The sequence below is a fragment of the Poromitra crassiceps genome (genome assembly GCF_964638095.1).
Source record: "Poromitra crassiceps genome assembly, chromosome: 2".
Classification (NCBI taxonomy): domain Eukaryota; kingdom Metazoa; phylum Chordata; class Actinopteri; order Beryciformes; family Melamphaidae; genus Poromitra; species Poromitra crassiceps.
This window is the reverse complement of record NC_139624.1, coordinates 74,458,253-74,481,957: the sequence shown is the minus strand read 5'-3', so window position 1 is coordinate 74,481,957 and position 23,705 is coordinate 74,458,253. Positions and strand designations below refer to the sequence as shown.

The following is a 23,705-nucleotide window of genomic DNA, read 5'->3' as shown; positions in this document are numbered from 1 at the left end:
CAAGCAATACTCTGAATGGATTCAGATTCTCTCCAGTCATCAGGGCAGCTCACCCAAACTAAAAAATTCAGAACTATTGTATCCATTCCTAGTTCTCTCTCTCTCTCTCTCTCGCTCTCGCTCTCTCTCGCTCTCGCTCTCTCTCTCTCTCTCTCTCTCTCTCTCTCTCTCTCCCTCTCTCTCTCATGCATTTTGATCACCATTACTTGTATTTGTACTGATTAGAAAGGCATGTGTTTGTTTGGAGATTAAACAGAATTATCTTTCTCCTTGAACTGCAAGTAAAAACACATCTGAGGAATGATTGATACAGACATGGAGGGACACTCATGCAACACGCATGTACAGTACACACCCACACATACTGTACACCCACTGCACAGGATTAAATACAGTATGCAGCAGTTGAGAGAGTTCAGTGCTCATGTCTATCGTTTAAATGTTGATGTGTTTATACCTCTGCGCTCAGACCCTCCTAGCGCGTGGTCAAATGTGTAAATCCATGGACTGAAAGATGGTCGCATAACAGGAACATCAGTGGCGTCATGCCCATTGTAACTGAGGGGGCAATTGCCCCCTCAGATTTTTGAGAGGTAAAAAAAAAAAAAAAAATTTTTTTTTTATAAACATAGGCTATAATATTATAGGCTGTGTGTGGTAGTTGAAACATAGTTTCAAGTTGACGTTTATTTATGTTTGTAGTTAAAACAAAAACATAAATACTGTATAGGCTACATACAGTACAACACAAAAGGCTGTTATTTACCCTTTGTCACCACCTGGTGAGTAAATATATATAACTAAAACCATTAAAATTGACAACCGGTCCGCGACTTTTTTTCCCATGTATCTACCAGTCCTTGGCACAAAAATGGTTGGGAAGCCCTGCTCTAGAGGACACTAGATGAGACTAATGGAAGAGAAAAGATGTCTACCTTCTGAAAAGGCAATACCAGCCAAAATAAACATTGTGTTACATTGCTTTGAAACGTGTGGTCTCCCTTTTTTGTCAAGTCCATTGAGCCTGGGCAGTGGCAATGTACTTAGTCTGGTGATTATGGATCTTTCCAGGAGGCTGAGAGCAGTTTGGAAAATAGCCTTATGGTTACACCTGCTCACTCTGTTAATTTAAAATGAGATCTAAATCTGGCTTCCAACCCCCCAATTCTTTTTTTGGCGCCGCACTTTGTGCGCCGCCAAAAATTCGGCGCCGCCTTATGGGCGGCGCCAGAGTTCGCCCCCTCAGATTTTTGCCTTGCATGACGCCCCTGAGGAACATGATACAAAGATGACTGATTTATTTGGTCACACAAAGCGCTTTGGGCCATCCGGCCGTCACACACTGATGAAGTCATCTTTGTATCATACAAATGCTAGAAGGGCTATACTGTGCAGTGGTGGAAGAAGTACTGAGATCTTTTACTTAAGTAGCAATACAACAATGTAAAGATACTTCATTACAAGTAAAAGTCCTGAATTCAAAATATTACTCAAGCATTGGCAGCAAAATGTACTATCAAAGTAAACATACTCATGATGCAAACTCTCCCCATTCATTATGTACTCTGATGTATATGTATATATACACACACACACACACACACACACACACACACACACACACACACACGCACACACACACACACACACACACACACACACACACACACCACCTGAATATATGTATGCTACCACCTAAATGTATGCTACAGTACATGGGACAAGACAATTAAATGCTATATGGGACAAGACAAACAAGACAATGCTACATGGGACAAGACAAACCAGACAATGCTACATGGGACAAGACAAACCAGACAATGCTATATGGGACAAGACAAACCAGACAATGCTACATGGGACAAGACAAACCAGACAATGCTACATGGGGCAAGACAAACCAGACAATGCTATATGGGACAAGACAAACCAGACAATGCTATATGGGACAAGACAAACCAGACAATGCTATATGGGACAAGACAAACCAGACAATGTTATATGGGACAAGACAAACCAGACAATGTTATATGGGACAAGACAAACCAGACAATGCAACATGGGACAAGACAAACCAGACAATGCTACATGGGACAAGACAAACCAGACAATGCTACATGGGACAAGACAAACCAGACAATGCTACATGGGACAAGACAAACCAGACAATGCTACATGGCACAAGACAAACCAGACAATGCTATATGGGACAAGACAAACCAGACAATGCTATATGCGACAAGACAAACCAGACAATGCTACATGGGACAAGACAAACCAGACAATGCTATATGGGACAAGACAAACAAGACAATGCTATACGGGACAAGACAAACAAGACAATGCTACATGGGACAAGACAAACAGGACAAACAAGACAATGCTACATGGGACAAGACAAACAAGACAATGCTATACGGGACAAGACAAACAAGACAATGCTATATGGGACAAGACAAACAGGACAAACAAGACAATGCTACATGGGACAAGACAAACAAGACAATGCTACATGGGACAAGACAAACCAGACAGTGCTATAGGACGAGCCTGACTCCAACACAAGCCTCTTTATCCATGTTTTAAATATAAAATATTGATGGGTAAAGTAGCCTAGTACTGTAGTTATGTGAAATAAATGTAATGCGTTAACAAGTACAATCTCAAATCTATAAGTACAAAGTAACATAAAATGGAAATAGTCAAGTAAAATAAAAGTACCTGGACCTCAAAATTGTACTTATAGTACTTTAGTAAATGTATTTAGTTACTTTCCACAACTCTTGTGTGTGTGTGTGTGTGTGTGTGTGTGTGTGTGTGTGTGTGTGTGTGTGTGTGTGCGTGCGCGCGTGCGCGTGTGCGTGTGTGCGCGTGTGTGTGTGTGCGTGTGTGTGTGTGTGTGTGTGTGACACCAACATTCATCTTTGCCTTGTAGCACAGGATGTGAGACCCAGTCACTGTATATAATATAACCACTGATTCATTTTATTCAAGTCCAGACAACTCTTGATTTCAGTGAATTATTTCAGGTAAGCCATGACATGGCACACCTGGCATGCCTATCCCAGCTATGACTGTTGGTCTTTGACTTACTATGACGGCTGGAAATGTATACAATTTCAACTGACTTTGTGTCCTGAAGATTCTTTAAAAAAAAAGTACGATAGGGACGTTTTTTTTTAATACAGGCAAATGCGACAAACATTCAACAATTGGAACATCTGCACAACAAGCTTAACATCTCGATTCAAGAATCAACATCATTAAATTTAAATAAAATATAATTAAAAAGAAAAAACAAAGGTCATCACAATTGTATAGGGAATTTAGGGGGTCATCATTACTGTATATAAGCATGACTGTATAGAGAGCAGTCTTCAGCCTATAGAGCGTTATTGATCGCTTTAAAGGATGAAGGACATCCAAAGGTCTTCAGTGTACTGTACAGTATCTCTGGCTGCTTCGGCCTTGTGGTGGCTGCTTGTTTTAACTGCTGACTGTTTACTCTCCACAGACGATCAGATCAGTGCCACCCAAAGAACAACACGGAGGGCATTCACCTTGGGAGCATATCCTACACACACACACACACACACGCACACGCACACGCACACGCACACGCAAGCACGCACGCGCGCGCACGCACGCACGCACACACACACACACACACACACACACACACACACACACACACACACACACACACACACACACACACACACACACACGCACACACACACACAGAAACTGACAGACTTGGGTAGGAGTCAATCAAATATGGAACCAATTTTTTGTTCCTTCCGCATCCATTGATTTTTCTCTATTAGAACAGCATGGCTTTGCATTGACGAAGGTAATGACATTACCCAGTCTGCTATAGTGCTGTGTTATAGGGATCTGGAGAGCAGATGTGACACGACCATGTGCTGGCCTCACCGCTATACTGTAGGGCCAATGTGTGTGTGTGTGTGTGTGTGTGTGTGTGCGCGTGTGTGTGAGTGTGTGTGTGTGTGTAAGGGGGAGGGTGCTTGTTGCAAACAGAGAAGCGAAGAAGTCAGTTAAACTCTATCATAGATTGCGCACAATCTACGTGCTCTTTCAGTGACTCATGGAAAACTCGCAACCTGGGTGTTTTCCATCCACGTTATAGCCACTACTACAGCCGTGGTTCTCAACATGGGGTTCAGGGACCACCAGGGAGCCTTGTGTGTGTGCAAGTTCCAGGGGGTTCCAGGGGGTTCCCCACTTCCACTTCCCAGCTAATCAATTCACATAATTCACAAGAAGTACATCATTAGCAGAGGTCGAAGGCCTGGCTGTTAAACAGAGTGCCAAGGTCAGGGTTCAGCTGGCTTCCTATAAAGCCCAGTCCACGCAGGTTGTTGAGTCTCTTGGAAAAATGACTACTGTGGCAATAGTGTGGTAATCGAATGCCCCCCCCCTTCCCCCTCTGTTCTTAGGATTCAAAGTCATGAGTAAACTTATAGTTACTCATTCTTATCACAGCCTTTTGCTAAACCGGGCTGGTCTTATGTACTTGAATTTCATCTGTCTTTGTTTCTTGTATCTTGATGCAAACAATGCTGCTCTATTCATTTCTCTCCAAGCGTTGAACAGATGCTCATGTTCACAACTTCACATATACAAATACAGACCATTATTGGCTATAATGGGCAATAATACCATGACCGCAAAATTCCTCATCTTAATCCTCGTTCTCCTGTAATACACAATACTGGCTCTGCTCTGCTTCCTACTATTTGCAATTTATAGGCCTGTTTTCTCCATACCGTCGTTAAACGATCCAAGCCATACTGAGAAAGAACACATCTTTCTGCTCTAAAATAACATCTGCTCTAAATCAACTGGTCTGGATGGGATCTGCAGTTCACATAGCTCCTTCCATCACACACATTTTTTACCTTTCTGTCGACTTGGGGATTTTTCCTATTGATTTGAAAAGGGCCAAAGCTATTCCCCTTTACAAAAAAGGGAACATGACAGAGCCTGGTAATTATAGAACTGTTTCGATCCCGTGTTATTTCTAAAACCTTTGAAAGAATAGTCAATGATCAGCTCTATGACTACATTAGCAAGAATAACCTTGTGTATAAATTGCAGGTTTTAGAAAATCTTATTCTACTGACACCTGTTTACTTTATTTAACAGACCAAATAAGAAAGGAGATTGACAAAGGTAATTTGTGCAGTATGGTGCTGCTTGACCTCCCATTTGCCACAGTCAACCACAACCTGTTCCTCTTGTTTGACATTTGATTTGTGTTTTGTTGTACTGTACTACATGTGCTTATTAAATGCTGGTTTTATTAGAATTTATGATGTATATTTATAACCGTGCTTTGATCCCTATTGTGCTGGTATTGTACGAGTCATTTGGGATGGATTAATTGCACTACTCTGCATTATATAAAATCTGTGATGCATGTATCGAAGTATGTACGTATGTACATGTATGTATACGGTATGATCAGTAAGTTTGTTTGTAAGGTGTTGGATTGCCACCTTGTTCAAGAGGACCACAATGGAAATATGTCCTGGCCTTTGTTTATCCTCAATTGTTTTTGAACCGTGTACCTTGTCATTTACACTTTTATTTACAATCCAATAAACTAAACTAAACTTGCTTAACACATGAATATCCACAAAGGTTATGTTACACAATCAAATATATTGCCAAAAAAACAAATGTGAGAGCAAACTTAAGACTGGAGGTTTAAAAAAACATTTATTGTTGTTACTTTCATGTTAATTGTGTAGAGCCATGTACTTCATTCACAAAATAGGAACAGTAAAATTAATCAGACAAGAAAAATATATATGCAGTCATTTTCTTACATTATCAATATATATATACACACATTGTAAAATAGGACATTGTAACAAAAAGAAAGAAAAAGTAGCAATAAGCAAGTTCAAATAGGCTACATCTGCACTGTACATGCAGAAGTAAAATGTCCATTAGTCTTAAAAAAATGGATCAGACAGAGATAATAGGATAATCTCCCTCCATTCTCACAAGGGTCACTATGGCTTCATTTGGATGGGTGAGACACACCAGAGTCAAACTGATTTAAAACATGATGCTGTAGTCGAAACAACCATAATGTCCGTTTAACACCGTAACCCCCGTTACCACCAAAAAACATATGAAACAACCATAATGTCCATTTAACACCATAACCCCCATAAAACATATGTATAGCTAGGCTCCATGCTTTTGAGCATTAATCAGATGTATGTATGTATATACACAGGTGTGTAAAAAATCTCATGGCTGCACAGAGGAATTTCTCCCAAGATGACAATATTACAAAAGAACACTAAATTAAGCATTACAAACACTCACGCACACTTTAGACTCCAGGCTCAACAGCCCAGAGAGAGAATATAGGCAATTTGTAAAACAACAAAACGTCAGGTCCAATGTTTCAGAATCGGTGGCCATAACTAATGCGTGGCGCAGCCTAGAGCTCCGTTCAGATGGTACAGATTTTGAAAACTTCCTTGACCAATAGTGAGGCTGAGGACAGATCTATACATTTTCGACATGATCAGAATGCAATTTGGCTTGAAAGGTCAGACACGATTGGGTAAAAATAATTTAACATAAACAAGTAAACAGCCCAAAAAGGTACGCTAGGCCCCTCTATCACTAGAGAAAACACCCTCACAGTCCCGTCTGTCGCACATTCAGCACAACTGACTATTACCAACAGAGACACCATACAGCACGACTCAGTCCACACCATAGAAACAGCTGTCTGTAAACTTGTACATCACCAGGGCCTGGTGAGATGTAGTTAGTAAGAGACTCATCCAGCAATAGTCAGGGATGCAGGAGACAGGGACAATGACAGGAATGAGGAATCTGCTGTCGAGTGTGGCGTTACGTCCATCTACTATGAATGGGAGAATTGCATATCAAAACAAAATTCTTTCAAAAAGGATAACGACAGATTCCTGAACACTTCCCGTTTGGTTGTTTTGACACAATATTATCTTTTTTGTATAGAAGTTGACATTATTTTAGACGTGAATGATGCCGTCTAATGAGACAATTCTACCTTCACAGATTTTGACAGGCCCTGCGAGTCACTCCCACATCCCGAGTGTTCAACACTGACACAATACACGTCACTATTAGATATTACAGAAGCTACTGTAGAGCTCCTTTGGCAGTTCAAGTCACAACAATGAGCTGATATATCCACACGCACGGACACGTCTAGACAGCAGCTAGGTGAGTACAAGATGAATTCAGCACCTTTATTTTACAGTAATGCCATCGTTCAGTCGGGCTCAATTCACTTTCATCTCCAAATTGAAATGACATCTGATTGATTACAAGCAAATAATGCATGTTAATTACTTAATTGTTGATTGGATGTAACATTATTACAAAGAAGATGTATTCTGAAGGAAACTGCTAATTAGACTGAAAGTGAATTGACCTCTAAGCAGCTGTTAATATAGCACAGAAACCCATACATCTGAATGAAGGAAGATAACCAGGAGTCTTGCCGCCACCTGCTGGCCAGGACTGGTACTGTGAGCACATCACAACCCACAACAGGCAGGGGACAGATAATCCTTGTATAAAATATTGCGCCATGACGACAGGCAAACATCATTTGGATACGATGACACTGGCCAATGAGGTGAGAGCAGATTACGGTAAAGCTCGCATGTTGTAAACACTTCTGATTCAGAGGTCAGAGCTCCTGATGGGTCAGCCCTTATTTGGCAATGAACGTTGGTGGCCTGGTAAAGGTTGAAGCACTGAGCTGTATAAAAACGGGCTTGAAGAGACTGTGGGCTGAGGGGAACATTAAGAAGAATCGTTGTTAATGGCATAATTAGCTGACTCTAAGGAACAGGTAGTAAAGGACACAGCTTCTCCCAGATCAACGGGTCAATATACAATCAGCAAGTAAACACTAGTAAACCAGATTGGCCACAAAAACACATAAAGCTGATCGTTTTAGTTCCTGTTAGTTCCGAAAACCTCCTGCTGCTGCTGCCGCCACACACACACACACACACACACACACACACACACACACACACACACACACACACACACACACACACACACACACACACACACACACAATCCATTATACCTGGGATGCCTTTTGGACATGAAAAAAAAAAAGCAGCACGTTGTTTGATGGACATTGATACTCAATCTAGAAAGTGCAAATGCGCCATCTTGTGCTCTGATATCCAAAACCCAGCTAGAGTCTCCCCCGTTTTGCCCCTCCCCCCGTTCAGCAATGGTTCGATCCGGTATGCCATGCAGTAGGGTCTCTCTCTGTAGTAGGTAGTCCAGGTTTTGGTTGGCAATATCCATCTCTAAAGTGCGGACCATACACTCGCTGCAACATTATGAGTTTTAAAAACAAAACAAAAAGCTATCATACAAGTAAACTCATCCGTCTTGATGGTTGTACTGCCTTTCTCAAAATACAAGGTGAAGAAGAAGAAGAAGAAAAAAAGTTCAAAACAACCGCGCTGCTCCAGCTTGTCCCCCTCTCTTCACCATGGTCTCGTCTCCATAAAGACCCTCAATTTGCCCCGGTGCACGCAGGAAGCTTTTGGCACAAAGTTTCCTCACCAAACACCAAGGATTCCAGGATTTTGGGATGCTCTCATCCAACAGTCATCAAAGAATGTTCAAGTTGTAAGATTTCACAATTTAAGTGAGAAAAAGTACAAATTATGTTTATAGTTGGATCCATGACTGTTAATATGTGTATGTGTGCGTATGTGTGTACATGTGAGAGGGAACAAGCGTGTGTTCCTTTTCCTATGGGTAGGTGTGAAATCTGCTAATGGCACTGCATGCAAAAAAGCGGGTGATGTATCAATGCGTTGTGATGGGCGAATGGAAGGCATTTCCATAGTTACGCTGAATGGATCTGTGGGGATGGGGTTGCGCTGGGAGACTGTTTCCATGGTGACAAACTAAAGTGTAGCATTGCTTAAGGCATCGTATCAGATGGCAGAGGAATTTCTCCTGTAGCAGAGAAGAAAACAAAGATAATTACGAAAATTAGTGTTGATTGCACTGCTGTTTCCAATTTTCTCCAAAGAAATGTTAGCATTCAGAATTTACATAATTGAGCACTGCAGCACATCTGCACCAAATCAGACATCTGCATACAAAGATATGATTGCTTAGCCTGGTAAACCAGCCCGTCACGTGAACTCACATTTCATTTGGTTCTGCGTGACGGTCTGGCCCCAGAGCCAGTGGGGGGGTTTAGCAGAAGCTGCAGAGTGGAAGAGCCAATCAGCGACTGCGCTGTGATTGACAGCGCAAGTTGGCCAATCAGGAACGCTACTAGCACTGCACTAACAAAACAATAATGGCCGCCTCCTTGCCTGATCGTCTCGAGGAGTATGTCAGTGTTTGTCTAGTTTAAACAGCCATAAAGTGCAGTTATTGCAGAAATAGACTCAATAACAACAATTAAACAAGTACAGGAGTATCGCCGCAACCGCGGAGTTTCTCGGCTTTTGTTTTTGCCATTCTCCCGAGTGGATTTGGGTTTGACTGTATCCGACCCTGATTGGCAAGGCAACTACGCCCGCCCATGCTCCCGCCCCTGCTAAGGACTGGGTGAAGAGTTGGGGCCAGACCGTCACGCAGAACCAAATTAAATGTGAGTTCACGTGACGGGCTGGTTTACCAGGCTAATGATTGCTACCTGTAACAGTAAACACAAGCCAACAAGTCAAAGCTGTAAGCAAACCTACAGATGGACTGAGAAGGGGTTCACTCGTGTTCACCTGGTTAGGACTCGCTCTCCATGGAGATTGTAATGGTTTCACTTCCAGCTGTGAAACCAGAAAGAAAGTGTGAAAAGGTGACGCAACAGGAAAACAACAAGGGGACAGTGACTGGTAAATGTGGCCTGTGATATGACTGATGGAGCGAACCTGGACAGTGACTGGTAAATGTTAATCCTGCCTATGTGATATAATGACTGATGGAGCGAACCTGGACAGTAGGGATGCACCGATGTGAACATTTTGGCCGATACCGATAAGCGATATTAACATTGCTGGTATGGCCGATAACCGATATTTACCGATGTCGATATGATCTGTATAAAAACACATTTCTATGATAATAACATTTTGTACATACTGAAAAACACATGTAAACACTGTGAATTTGAAAAAGTAATGCATTTATTTATTTCCAAAACATTTGGAAAAGCCCATAAATCATAGATAATAATAATAATAATGATTGGATTTATATAGCGCCTTTCCAAGTGCTCAAAGCGATTCACAGAATCATTATTCGTTCACACCATTCGTACCGGTGGTTCGAAAGCGTGGCAGCCACACATCGGCGCTCAACGGCCCCTCCGACCACCATCATTCATGTCTACATTCATACCAATCATACGAGGCAAGGAGGGTTACGTGTCTTGCCCAAGGACACAACGACAGCAGCTGGGAGGGAGCGGGGATCGAACCGCCAACCCTTGCGTCATTGGCCGACCCGCTCTACCTCCTGAGCTAAAGCCGCCCCATTGTGATAGATTTATCACAATGTTTCCTCTCAATGTGAACATTTTGGCTGATACCGATATTAACATTGCAACATCTGCCGATACCGATATGATTGCCGATATATCGTGCATCCCTACTGGACAGTGACTGGTAAATGTTAATTCTGCCTATGTGATATAATGACTGATGGAGCGAACCTGGACAGTGACCGGTAAACGTTAATCCTGCCTATGTGATATAATGACTGATGGAGCGAACCTGATTTCAGAGTGTTATTAACCAGATGCTCTCCTATATTGTTGGCGTGTTGGTCGCTGCTTAGGAGGCGATTCTGTGACTCGCTGGGTGGACTAGCTGGGACATCGGCAGCACTGGGAACAGACCCAAACAAAGAAAGTCAGTGTGAATTGTCCATCATCCGCTTCTCCAACAAAACCCTTTTTCACATCCTTATGTAAAATATCTGCCATTATATTTCGACCAATCACCTTTTATTGGGCTCTGGATGCAAGGTAACTGTGGCCTGTTCTGGATCAGCATTGACCAACCGTGTGGGGAACGTCAGGCCGTCTCCCTGGCTGTAGTCAACCAGGAGGACAAGAGAAACTCATTGTTAGATCGCCAACAAGCCACAGGCAGCAAACAGCAGATTAGATTTAAACATATTATTATTGATATTTAACCCACGACACCCAAATGTTTCTGTCCACGCTCACCTTCCCACGACAAGATCTGTGTCAGACACGGCAAAGGTAAGACATGTTCTTTTGGTACTTGTACAAATACAGCTGTACTGACACCATAAACTCAACCAGAGAATGCACAGACCCATAGCTGCCAACACGGCAGCTATGATTTTCACAGGAGTCTCCCTATTTCTCCTGCTGTGCTCCCGATTGGTCATTCATCCCATCCCGCTAATCTCCCAATTTCAATCTGTAGCAGCAGTAGCGGGCTCAGTTTTAAAGCCAGAGTGAAGCGTCTGTCATCATAGGAAAGTCGGGAAGGGGGCTAAATAACGCTCCAAATTTAGGCTAAATTTTGGCGAAGGAAAAACTCTGGCATGGCCATTTTCAGAGGGGTGAAGAGGAAAGTAGAGCGCACACATGCACTCAGAAGGCAGGTGCCGGACAAATAGATAAACAAACTAGAAAAAAGAAATAAAAGTGTGCAGACTTTATTTTTTACATTTTCATAGGGGTCCCTTGACCTCTCACCTCAAGATATCTGAAGGAAAATGTGTTCTATGGATAGCCACAAGTCTCCTCTTTACAGACAGGGTAGCACGAGCATTTTGTTTGACAAGGCAGGATTATACCCCAGAAAATCTCCCTCTTTTTCACAGCCTAATGTTGGCAGGTATGCAGACAGGAAGCAAACTATGCATAGAGACACTGCATGAAATAGGCCACGCCCATCACAGGGGAAAGGCTCCGTTCATTTCCACACACCAGCGTCATTTTCTTTGAATTAAACATAGCTAAAAGCTGTTGTGTGATGGGCTGCGCAGACAACAAATGTAAAAAATCGCCAGTTAAAGTTTTTTTGTACTCCTGAGCAAAACAAGGAAGCCATTGAGAATTGGCGAGAAGAAAAATGTGGATCTAGCTGTCAAGGAAGTAAGTTGGAGTGTTCATCTTCCGTATATACGATCTTTTTGTGCAACACGCAACCATGCACGTGACATAGGAGAACGCCAGGATTGGAGGGGGGCTTTCTGTTTTCCCCCGTCTTGGGCGTGGTTTCTGAATGATGACGCGTTATGCAGTGTCTCTATGATGGGACCAAGGCAATACAGAGGGAATGCAGTATTGTTGATAGCACACTGTTTAGGTTTGTGAGAACCTGCTGCAACTTTTCATACTTCAAATAAAAATATATGTCGTCACATAGAGGCAAAGTGAACGTCACTTCCTGCTTTTCTCCCTGTACCAAGCGCTGAAAAAATATGAATGGCGGTGAACGGAGAATAACGTTACTTTTTGATCCCGTTTGAATTGTGCCACGGGGTGCCAATGTAAATTTTGTCAATTTAAAACATAACTTTGCATGTCAAGAAAGTCGCAGTTTGTCGCCAAACTGTTGCACTAGAAGTTATAAATCAGAAAGACTACATACACTGTCGCTGTGACGTCACTTTCTCTACCAGCAAAGCTGAAGACCGGCGACATGCCACGAGCTTCCACGAGCTATGTATTTTTTATACGAAACTAACCCCTACGTTTCAGTTTGACGACAAACTGCGACTTTCTTGACATGCAAAGTTATGTTTTAAATTGACTAAATTAACGTTGGCACCCCATGGCACAATTCAAACAGGATTAAAAAAGTAACGTTATTCTCCATTCACTGCCATTCGTATTGTTTCCAGCGCTAGTACAGAGAGAAAGCAGGAAGTGACGTTTCACTTTGGCGCTCTATATCGTCCAAATTCGTCCCACCCCCCCTTGTGAAAAATAGCTTTTTTTCTGGAGATCCGAGATTCCGCCCGACAGCGACGGTATTTCTGTTCATTGAAGGTCTGTGTCTTATATTTCCCCTGTGCCATGTAAACTTTATGCTATCTGTGTTTGAACTTGTATCTAATCTTGTGTTTGTCTTCACCTGGTGAAGATGGGCAGCGGCCAGTACTTTTTCTGGTCTCCAAAGACCTGAGCGATGTTCTTCCGGAAACTCAAAGAGAAGCCATTCTTATCAGAGCCTGTCCTGAAGACTGGCGCTCTGAACGCCTCTGAGAGAAGGAGAAACAGGGCGGGACAGGATAGACAGAGAGGACAAACAGAATCAGTCATTAAACAAACAATAAAAACAACCAACAGGTACGTAAACTGGAGAAAGAAAAGGGATGGTTTGACACTCAACTTTAGAAAACCACTTTTTTTGTCCTGCCTAAAGTTTTAACAAGTTGAGAATCAATGCTCACTCATTTGCAAATAAACAGATATATCTTTACATTTGGAACTGGTTGAATTACAAGGGAGTTGAGCCCAGCCCTGATGAGTGTGTGCTTCTTACCTATAGTGGACCTGTTCTTCCCGACAAGCCACAGGTGGTAGCTGAAGAGGGAGAGAATACTGATGCAGAACATGGCCGCCACAAAAAAGAGAAACAACACGTGGAATTTGGCGTGAGTGTCCGGCAGCTCATTCTGGGAAGGAGACGGCAGAAGAGAAGAGGAGTCGATAACAAATTCACAGAGAGAGAGAGAGAGAGAGAGAGAGAGAGAGAGAGAGGCACAGTAAGTAAAGAGCGAATGACAGTAAGAGAGAAATAAGAATGGTGTCACGTCAAACCACGTCACAACTACACAGCACTGCACGCACATCGTGACAAAGACCCACGACGACGGTAAGATGGCACTGCAACACGTAAAGGCTTTGGAGGGTGGTTGGGTTACCTTTGGGCAGTTCTCTGCCGATTTCCTGCGGCAAAGCTTTAGTACAAACAGAGACAAGACTAGTTAGCGACACCGCGACAGCACAGGCGGAGGGGGTGAAGGGGTGGGGAGGAGGAGGGCTTTTAGACATCAGAGGAGGCAAGTACGAGTCAAGGCGAAGGGAGGTGAAGAGGAGAGGAAAGAAGAGAAGAGAAGACCGGAGGGTGGAAAAGAGGGATGAAAGGAGAGATGGAATGAGAGACCAAGTGCCGGGCAGTGAAACGTGGACGAGGGGAGCAGCTACAAGAGAGGAGGGAGAGAAAATGCAAAAAAAAGAGTGAGAGAGAGAGGAACAGGGGGAAGTGTTGGTGGTTGAATGAGTGGTGTGACTGATGGCTCCGATAGCGGAGAGGGAGAAAGAAAGGGAGAGATCAGAGAACAATGACCCCTGTGTGTGTGTGTGTGTGTGTGTGTGTGTGTGAGAACTGGGGATGACAGAGGGGGAAACAGAGCAGGGTCAGGGCAGGGGGTGAGAGAGGACACCGAAACGGTGGAGCAGCAGCAGCACAGCTCCGCACCATGCAGGACCAACTGAAGAGAGGAGGTGCATGCAGGCTTGTGACATGCAGCAAATCTGCATCGTCTAGATAAGATCATGTCATGGGCACACACACACACACACACACACACACACTCACACACACAGTCACACGCACACACAGTCACACACACAAACACACACACACACACACACACACACACACACACACACACACACACAGAGTCTGGGAGAGTGGGCTGAGATTCTGTGTTGGGGCTCGTCTGCTCATCGTCACTCACTGTCCAGAACTTGATGAAATACTGCAACACGGTTGCTGCAATAAACAAACAGTACACCAGCGAGTAGGCCAGGAAGAGGATGAAGAACTTGTAGTTGGAAAAGCCCACGCAGTTGTTCACCCTGGAGACACACAAACACAGGAAGGGGACATTGGGGAAATGGTGCCATCTTGAACTTTGAAAAGGTGAAAGCTTCGTGTCACTCTTAAGCCCAAAACGCACAGGGAGCGTCAGATGCTCGCGTTTTGAAGTCCACCCATTGTTTTAAATGGCCAAACACGCACCAAGAGCGTTCTGACGCACGTCAAACTGCCTTGACGCCCGTACTCCGAAGCCGTTTCGATTTTGGAGCGTCAAATGAGGTTCCAGCAGCCGCGACCAAAGCCTCTGAGCCCCCCCCCCCCCCCCCCTCCCTCTCTGCCCACTCCCCATCTGTCTCGATATGCTCCTCAAACAAATCTCACGGCAGTTTAAATACAGCAAGCATTAATACGCTACACTATAGCAAGGATAATGTTCTAATCTAAACGCATCGGCTAGCAGAATATAGCCCATCCCTGGATGTCATGATGAGATTAGATTGGTGAAGGTTTGGGCAGAATGATTGCATCATTTTCTCCTGCAGCGCTGCCTCCCCCCCCCCTCCCCTCTGCACGTCAGACAGGTAGGATGATCCAACAGCCTCTGAATGACAGGGGCTCAAAACTACGCTATAACAACTTTTTTTCATGGGTCATTATGCCTGCCTACATATAAATGAGTGGCCTCTCCCACTCCAAAATAGTGATGGTTCTGTCATTCTGTGGTGTATTCATTTCAGATCTGATGCTTGCAGTGCACTATTCACCTTATTCACCACGCCCACTTTTTCTCTCTTCCGCGTTCAACGCAAACGTATTTGTTCTTCCGGTTCAGTGCTAGTTGCCTTCTGTGGCTAATATTAGCCACTAGTTAGTTATGTTATATGGCAGTAAAATGCCACTGAATGACCAAATTGATATCACTTTTAACCATTTCGAGTAACACTGTTTCCATACGGATCACCAGCGTTAGTTTGTTGTTTATAACGTGGCTATATTCATAACGTTTCTATCTCGGATGCGTTATTTCGAATCGCACATAGGTTACGCCAAACCACACATAGGTTACGCTAAAACGCACATAGGTTACGCCTCGAATCGCACGCAACATAGTGGGTTTCAGGACGCAACAGCCTCGACTCCACTAACGTCATCTTAAGAGCACAATATTCCTGGAATGCAAGTTTAACTAAACAGTTACATGTCCTCTGCATTCTACATACAATTAAGATATTACGGGTTGTTTTATTTTGTATGTTACATACGTATTGGCCAAGATATGTTAGTTTATGGGGGAGTAATTTTGCCACTTTAGGAGCGGAGTGTGCGCGGCCATTTTGCCTGTGGGGTTTTTGGCAAGTCAAAACGGAAATACTATTACGAAATGACGTAATGCGGAAGCGTCCATGTGTGGGCAAAGAATAAGGTGAATAGGGGCAGAAATTGTCAAGTTTCGCTCCCTGTGCGTTTCGGGCTTTAGGGTGTGATCACACCTGCTGTTGGTTTTCTTTGGTCCAAAGCAGAGTGGAAAACTTTGCCCTCAGTTGATTTTATTATGCCATGTTTTTCCAAGCATGAGTAACTGCCAGCTATCCTATGTCAATATCTATGTCCATAAAACTGTGTGGAACAACGATCAAACATCAAACAACATACTCGTAAAACGGTATGTTTTGGGGGTAATTTCCTGCAGCTGGAACAATTCCACTCATAGCTTATTTGATGTGAACATGAGTTTGTATGGTGTTGTTCTCACGTGTGTGAACGCACCGTAACTCAGCATATGAGCAGAAGCAAACCAGTGAGATAGATGCATACATGTAGGCAGGGATTACATACCAGGGACAATGGTGGTCCATCTTCAGCACACACCTGCCATACACAGTGGGAGGAGAGTGAACAGTGTTAAAATGAGAAGATGGATTGAAATGAAAGAGGAGAGATGTACCTTATTAAAAGGAGATCAAACAAGAAGGGAAATATATTTCTGATGATTCATGGCTAAATCTAACAACAATCTATCCAACTCCAGAGAATGTGAATAGAGTGTAATGTTAGGCGATGGTTAGCTTACATGTCACACGCAGAGCAGTGGTGACACCGGTCTGGCTTGATCACTTGACAGCGGTCACAGTAGCGGATTGCTGCGTGATGACAATACATCATAATCTGATTATTATTGCACAGCCAACTATGACACAAGAGGCAGGCACAGAGGCAGGCACAGAGGCAGGCACAGAGGGAAAGAGCAGACAAAAAGACTCAGATGCACACACACTTAAGCATATTTTCAGACATGAACTCTGAACTATGTCCGTTGAATCAGCTCCAGATATTCCCTGGAGTTTTACTTTCATACAAAAGACATTGTTGTTTTCACACATGGGGAAATCTATCCTGTAGTGTAGAGCATGGCTGACCAATGTGGGGCCCGCAGGCCAAACTTGGCCCTCGCTCAGTTTGTTTTGGCCCTCGATGGTTTTGAAAGAAAAAAAAATCCTGCCAATATGACTGTCTTTCAGAGGCTGTGGCGGGCTCATGTTTAAAGCTAGCTTGATGATGCTTTTACCACATGAAACGTTTAGATTTAGAATGTAAATTGTCTATAAAATATAATTTAATGGAATTTCACATAACAGCAACATTTACTTTTGGCCCACGGCCATCCGTCCAGATTAAATCTTTGGCCCTTCATAGGTAGGAATTTTGGGCACCTCAGCTGTAGAGAGCAGGCTACAGGAATCGCAGTGTTTATGTAAGACAGACTTTTAATTAAGTTTTTCAATGTAGACTACATCAGAGAGATATTTCAGAAAGTGATTCTCCACTCCATAATAATAATAATAATGACTTGGATTTATATAGCGCTTTTCAAGAAACCCAAGGACGCTACAGTAATGACACATAAAGACAGACAAATAAACAGAACAGAGAGAACAGAGGGGAATATAGGGCAAAGGCTTTGTTAAAGAGGTGAGTTTTGAGGGTTTTCTTGAAGGAGTCCAGGGATGGGGCGTAGCGGATCTCTGCAGGGAGAGAGTTCCAGAGGGTGGGGGCGGCCACACTGAAGGCTCTGTCCCCAAAGGTTGGCAGGCGGGTGTGGGGGATGGAGAGGAGACCAGGCGGGTGTGGGGGATGGAGAGGAGACCAGGCGGGTGTGGGGGATGGAGAGGAGACCAGGCGGGTGTGGGGGATGGAGAGGAGACCAGGCGGGTGTGGGGGATGGAGAGGAGACCAGGCGGGTGTGGGGGATGGAGAGGAGACCAGGCGGGTGTGGGGGATGGAGAGGAGACCAGAGTCTGAAGACCTCAGATTCCGGGACGGGGTGTAGGGGTGAAGGAGGTCAGACAGGTACTGGGGGGCAAAGTGCATGGAGGGATTTGTAGGTGAGGAACAGGATTTTGTAGGTGATGCGGGACTTGACCGGGAGCCAGTGGAGATGGATGAGGGTGGGGGTGATGAAAAAACCTTCAATGCATTATTCAGGCGATAGGGTTAGAAAACGTGGGCTTGTGATGTGCCAAATATTGAGCCGCCATTTGCACATTGCCAAGAATTCAGCTGCTAAATAGTGGTCGCGGTAACGTTAAACACTAGAAAAGGCTATTTTACAAGTGTCATTCAAGTCCTATCTGACCGGTTTTCAATTTATTTCTCCCCACAAAAGTTATATCTCGAATATATACATTAGCATAATGCAGCAGTATTATCGCCTTGTTGCATTCTCATGCTTCAAACTGGCAGACCGGGAGGAAAAGAAGCCATTCAACTTTTACTTGTTTACTCACCAATTTGGCAAAATGAAATCGCACGGGAGAGTTTTTAAAAGTGCCATTTAACAATCATCATCATAGAAGAGCTCATTTGCAAAAACTGTTATCTCTGACATCTGTCAGAGTGATTGTGCGCTGCGCATGCCAATGCAGCAGGCGAGGTCACGCAGCAGCCGAGCTGCAGGGCGGGCGTATAACAGAAGTAATCCCAATGTCATCAACATGCCCACTCGCTCTCTCTGAACATGACACTGTAGGATTCAAACATGAACGGCTATGCGAGCAACACAGAGTACTAGGGGGGCTTGGGTAGTTTGCGCGGCTGTGCGCTCTAAACGGACAATTGTGTTGATTAGGGATGTTCATCAATAATCGAAAATCGATAATTGATCGTTAAGGAATTGATTCGATCATGTGGAATTTTTATAGATTTTTAATGTTTTTTTTTAATCAAATCAAATAGGCCTAAATGTGCTCAAACGACAGTATAAGATTTCACTACGTGGTCGCAACCAGGTGAGGGCGCAATGGGACTATGAGACAACTTAACAGAACACCTCTGGGTGGGGCTATGGGCGTGGTCTCATTGGGCTTGCTGGTGAGAACATCACCAGCACATTGTCAGCTCTCAGCCAGACGAGGAAATGAAGCGAGCGAAGCGAAGTTTTGTTTGGGACCATTTCGAGTTAAAAGACGACATTGTTCATTGCAAGAACTGTGATGCCGTTTATAAATACAACATGGCTAGACGCCAATGATTCACCACTTGAACAGCGTAGATCCGAGCCTGGTTAACGAGGAAGGCGGCCTCGTCCGGCATGCAGAAAAGATCACCCGTCTGGAACCTTATCGAGACCTGATCAATGTGATTGAGCCAGCTATACTATGCGCTTCGCTCACGGAGCACCATTACCAGGCGTATTGAAAAGCGCTTCATAGCGCTTCGCACATAGGCATTTTGTAAAATAAAAAAAATAAAAAATAAAAAAAATATTTAAAAAAATATTATTATTAACATTATCGATAATCGATAATTGATCGTTAATTTTCCCGAATTTCGATTATGATTTTTTTTTTTAAATGAACATCCCTAGTGTTGATACATACACCCCATCCGAGTAACGTCTGGATATCTTCAGTTCACTGCATGTCTGAAAAGGGCAAACACAGACGTACCCCCGGCCCCTGTGCGGGTGTAGAGAGGCAAGTTGGAGGCGGCTCTCCACAGGATCTCCTGCTGGGACTCTGGCCTCTCCTCCTTCTCATAGCGCTCCTTCTCTGCCTTGGGCAGGCAGAACTGGAGAGGAGAAAACGAAAATAAATGAATAACCATGTTGTCAACAGTAGACCGATTATTCTATACAACTGTCATCACACAGTTTTGACACAGTACAGACTTTGGAGGTATGGTAACGGAGTTTTAGAGACACACAGACACAGTGGGGTTATTTTGGATAATCAGGGTATTGTACCTCTTTGGAGGGGTTGGTAGGCCTGGTGAAGATGGTCTTCCAGTAGGACCATACAAACATGATGAAAGAGAAGTGGAAGAAGACCACATAGACAACTGGAGGGAAAACAACGAATAAGGCATCAGGACCAAAAAGATATGTGTATACCAATGTTGATGGCACACAAGCATATGACCGACAAAAAAGAAAGGGGGGGAAAAGAGCTGCTACTGTTACTTGGTATATGGACTGTGATAAAACACTACATCTACATAGACACTTCACTTTATGATGGGGGGAAAGCTACAGCTGAATGAGGAAGAGTTGCTCTGCCAAAACAGCAAGAGAGAGAGAGAGAGAGAGAGAGAGAGAGAGAGAGAGAGAGAGAGAGAGAGAGAGAAATGTCATCTGTGCCAAACTGATTTATGAAAGATAAACCCAATGAGCAGCAGATTGGCTCAGTTTTGTAAAAGCTGATTTGTAATACAATAAAGACAATCGATCCTTTTGACTGGCCAGTACACTTACTCTGCTCTCCTATACTGGGGATGGTGACTGCAAGAGAAAAGAGAGAACACAGGGTTTTAGAGGGCACACATTCACAGTCCTCGGCACAGTCAGTACAGCAGCAGTGACAACAGCTGTCATGTAAACCAGTGGTTTGAGTCTTGATTATGTTATGTTTCACTCTCCCATATGAGATTTTTGTAGTGACAATTTTCCATAGAACTTGTACAATTCAATACCATTTATGATTACAACAGTGGGGGTTTGTGGTCTTGAGCTGAGAAAGTTTGTGAACCCATGATGATGTAAACAAACTACTAAACAACAAAGCTATCACAAGCACATCACTCACTTCTTCACAATTAAAGCATATCAAATCAATTTAACCCCCCTGTTCATCTGCTGTCATTTTGGAGTTGGCCTCATCCATTTTAATATAAGAAAATGCTCTGGACTCATGCTTGGAAGGACGCACTACTTCACTGGTGCCAAGATAATTAGCCAAGTTACAGGACAGATTAATTATCTGGTCAGCCAGCCAAATAGCCTTTGGTTAGCTCAATTCACCATCCAGACAGCTGCATTCACCACGACACAGAACAAAAGGGACGAGACGGGTAGCAATGCTAACAGCAGAGTGAAACTTTTTCTTTTGCCAAAACAAATTTCCCTAAGAAAATATAGGAAGCTAAATCGACAGCCACTAAAAGGTAATTAGCCATATATGTATCTAGTTTTGGGTGAGCTTGCCAACACCATTGTTGAGCCCCATGTAACGTTACTTCCTGCTGGCCAGCAGCTGTGGACCACAGTATCAAAACATCAGCTGTGAAAAAACACGTTGCAGCTCGGCGGAGGGGGCCCATAGCCATAGCCGCTCACAGGACGCGTACTTACATATGCAAAGCTCCACCACATACGCGTAGTACGACCAGCAGACGACCAGGGCGATAAAAATCACAGGTATCCATGCTAAGCCCCGTTGACAGCATCTCAGTACGTGTGTGGGCGCCATCTTTCTCCCTCAACTGGAAAGGGAGTGTCAACGACGTGACGTCACTGGCTGAGGTCTCTTGCCTTGAGCAAAATGAGAATCTTTGATCTTTTTTCGGCATTTCTACCGTTTTGATTGCTTTACTATTCTTCAGACCATATAATGTTTCAATATAGTGTCTGATTTTGAATCGATAATTCTTTTTAGAATAGCATTTGTAAATGTAATATTTCCCATACTGTATAAAGAGGTTCAACATAAAGCCTTTTAATTAATATCATTATGTCTCTTTCCCCCCTACACTGTAGTTGAACCAGTCATATAACCAAAATAATTTAGGCAATCCCAAATAATTTTCCTGTCTTTGTTGCTTGTTATTTGAGGCCCTATGTAGTTTTTGTAAATGCTATTTTTTCTTTTGTCGAGTGTGTTAAAAAAATACACTGTCTTGAACCAACGCCTGATCGTGGACTCTACGCCCTCCGGGCTTCCGTTCTCAACTGCGTGTGCTAAACTAAAATAAACTGTGTGTGAACCACGCCTAGAAAGTCTAAAGTGCACTCTTTATTTTCAGAAGGCTCGCGATCGCGGAAGTAGCCTATAGGGAAACTCAACTGTCAGCTACAGTTAAAACGCGTAATCTATGAAGTGAGTTGTGTCGAGATGGACATCGGGAAGTATTTGCTGCGCATCGGCTATGTGGCGCCAGCCGAGCCGAGCCTGGATGTGCTGCGGTCGGTGCACGCCTGTCACCTGCTGTCGGTGCCGTTTGAAAACCTTACGGTGCACAGCGGGGGGCGCGTGCAGCTGGACCCTCCACTTCTGTACGACAAGATTGTAAACCAGCGCCGAGGTGGTTTCTGCTTTGAGAATAATGGCCTCTTCTCTTGGCTGCTGTCCCAAATAGGCTTCGAGGTCACGCTGCTCTCGGGACAGGTGAGCAGGCAGCATAATATCGGTGCCGCCGATGATACATTGGCCGATGATGGAAAGTTTAGATTTATCACTATTATCAAAACAAGTTGTTCAAGGAAACTCCTCTGAATACCAAGCATACTTTTTTTTTTTTACATGGGGCAGTTTAGGCTACTATAAGGCTATGCCTTTTTTCATTGTCTTCTGTTTTCCGCAGACAAGTAGGCTTTCGGTTCTATGAAGGCCTTTGTATGGGCACTTTACTATGCATTTATTACAATATAATGCATTTAATTTGAATTTTATTTTTAAAATACAAAAATGTGAAATTATCGGTATCGGCCATGAGACGCAGGAAATTATCGTTATTGGCTGAACAAATCCATATCACATCCCTACAGGTGAGGAATTCGATCACCGGCCGATACGGACCACCTTTCGACCATTTGATCTCTATGGTGACCTTGGAGGGTCGGCGTTGGCTGTGCGACGTTGGGTTTGGCGGATCATGTTTCATCTCCCCCCTGTCACTGGAGACCAGCGGGCTCCAGGAGCGGGGATACAGCGTGTATCGCATCAGAGAGGACGACAAGGGTATGTGTTTTTTGGAGTGGCAAGGGGAAGGAGAGGCAGTGGGAGATGTCCAGTGGACAGGGCTGTACAAGTTCACGCTTGAACCTCGGCGTCTGGAGGACTTTGTCGAGATGTGCCAGTATCACCAGAGCTCTCCCAGCTCTGTCTTCTTCTGCAAGTCCCTCTGCACCATCATGAAGCCAGCTGGAAGGCTCACCTATATTGGTCACAAACTGATCACCACCACATTTCCCACAGAGGAAACAGGGAGTGCATTAAAAACCACAGAGGAACTAAAAGATGAGGAGATTCCTGGGATCCTAGCAGAGAAGTTTGGAGTTGTGCTTCACTCTCCACTTGTCCCAAAGGATGAGGCAATCACACCACCCCCTGTCATGTATTGATCAGGTTTTCACACTTTGCATTTGCAAGGATCAGTAGAGCCACCTGCACACATCTCCATGAGTCATGCTGAGATTAATGCAAGAATGTGTATTTTATGCGTAAACGTGTTAGAAAAGGTTTTTGAATTCCCTTTTGGACCTGGGCCCTTTATAACACTGATAGCTGAATAAAGACATTGACTTTTATTGGTTTTGCAAGGCCCCTGGGTACTGAAGCTCCCAGGAAGGGGGAGGGGCTACAC

The 23,705-nt window shown here is 43.8% G+C and overlaps 2 protein-coding genes across 3 annotated transcripts; one reads left to right on the top strand and one right to left on the bottom strand.

Annotated features, from left to right (window-relative positions):
* Window positions 1-8,236: 8,236 nt before the first annotated feature.
* zdhhc20b (zDHHC palmitoyltransferase 20b) lies at window positions 8,237-21,592 on the bottom strand (the record flags this gene model as incomplete). 2 transcript variants are annotated; one of them, XM_083632056.1, is made up of 13 exons in its annotated part: window positions 8,237-9,039; window positions 9,783-9,863; window positions 10,809-10,921; window positions 11,039-11,128; window positions 13,155-13,281; window positions 13,566-13,698; window positions 14,767-14,887; window positions 16,686-16,718; window positions 16,921-16,990; window positions 19,796-19,916; window positions 20,092-20,186; window positions 20,599-20,625; window positions 21,475-21,592. In XM_083632056.1, the coding sequence occupies 12 exons, from the start codon at window positions 21,590-21,592 to the stop codon at window positions 9,820-9,822; spliced, it is 1,092 nt and encodes a 363-aa protein (XP_083488182.1). In that variant the 3' UTR covers window positions 8,237-9,039; window positions 9,783-9,819. The 2 variants fall into 2 exon arrangements, with proteins under 2 accessions (XP_083488182.1, XP_083488183.1); XM_083632057.1 differs by having other exon boundaries at window positions 9,816-9,863.
* A 642-nt stretch (window positions 21,593-22,234) lies between these two features.
* Window positions 22,235-23,463, top strand: LOC310794250 (arylamine N-acetyltransferase 2-like; the record flags this gene model as incomplete). Its single annotated transcript, XM_083656208.1, has 2 exons — window positions 22,235-22,507; window positions 22,888-23,463. 2 exons carry the CDS (start codon window positions 22,235-22,237, stop codon window positions 23,461-23,463), a joined length of 849 nt encoding a protein of 282 aa, XP_083512334.1.
* Window positions 23,464-23,705: the final 242 nt, after the last annotated feature.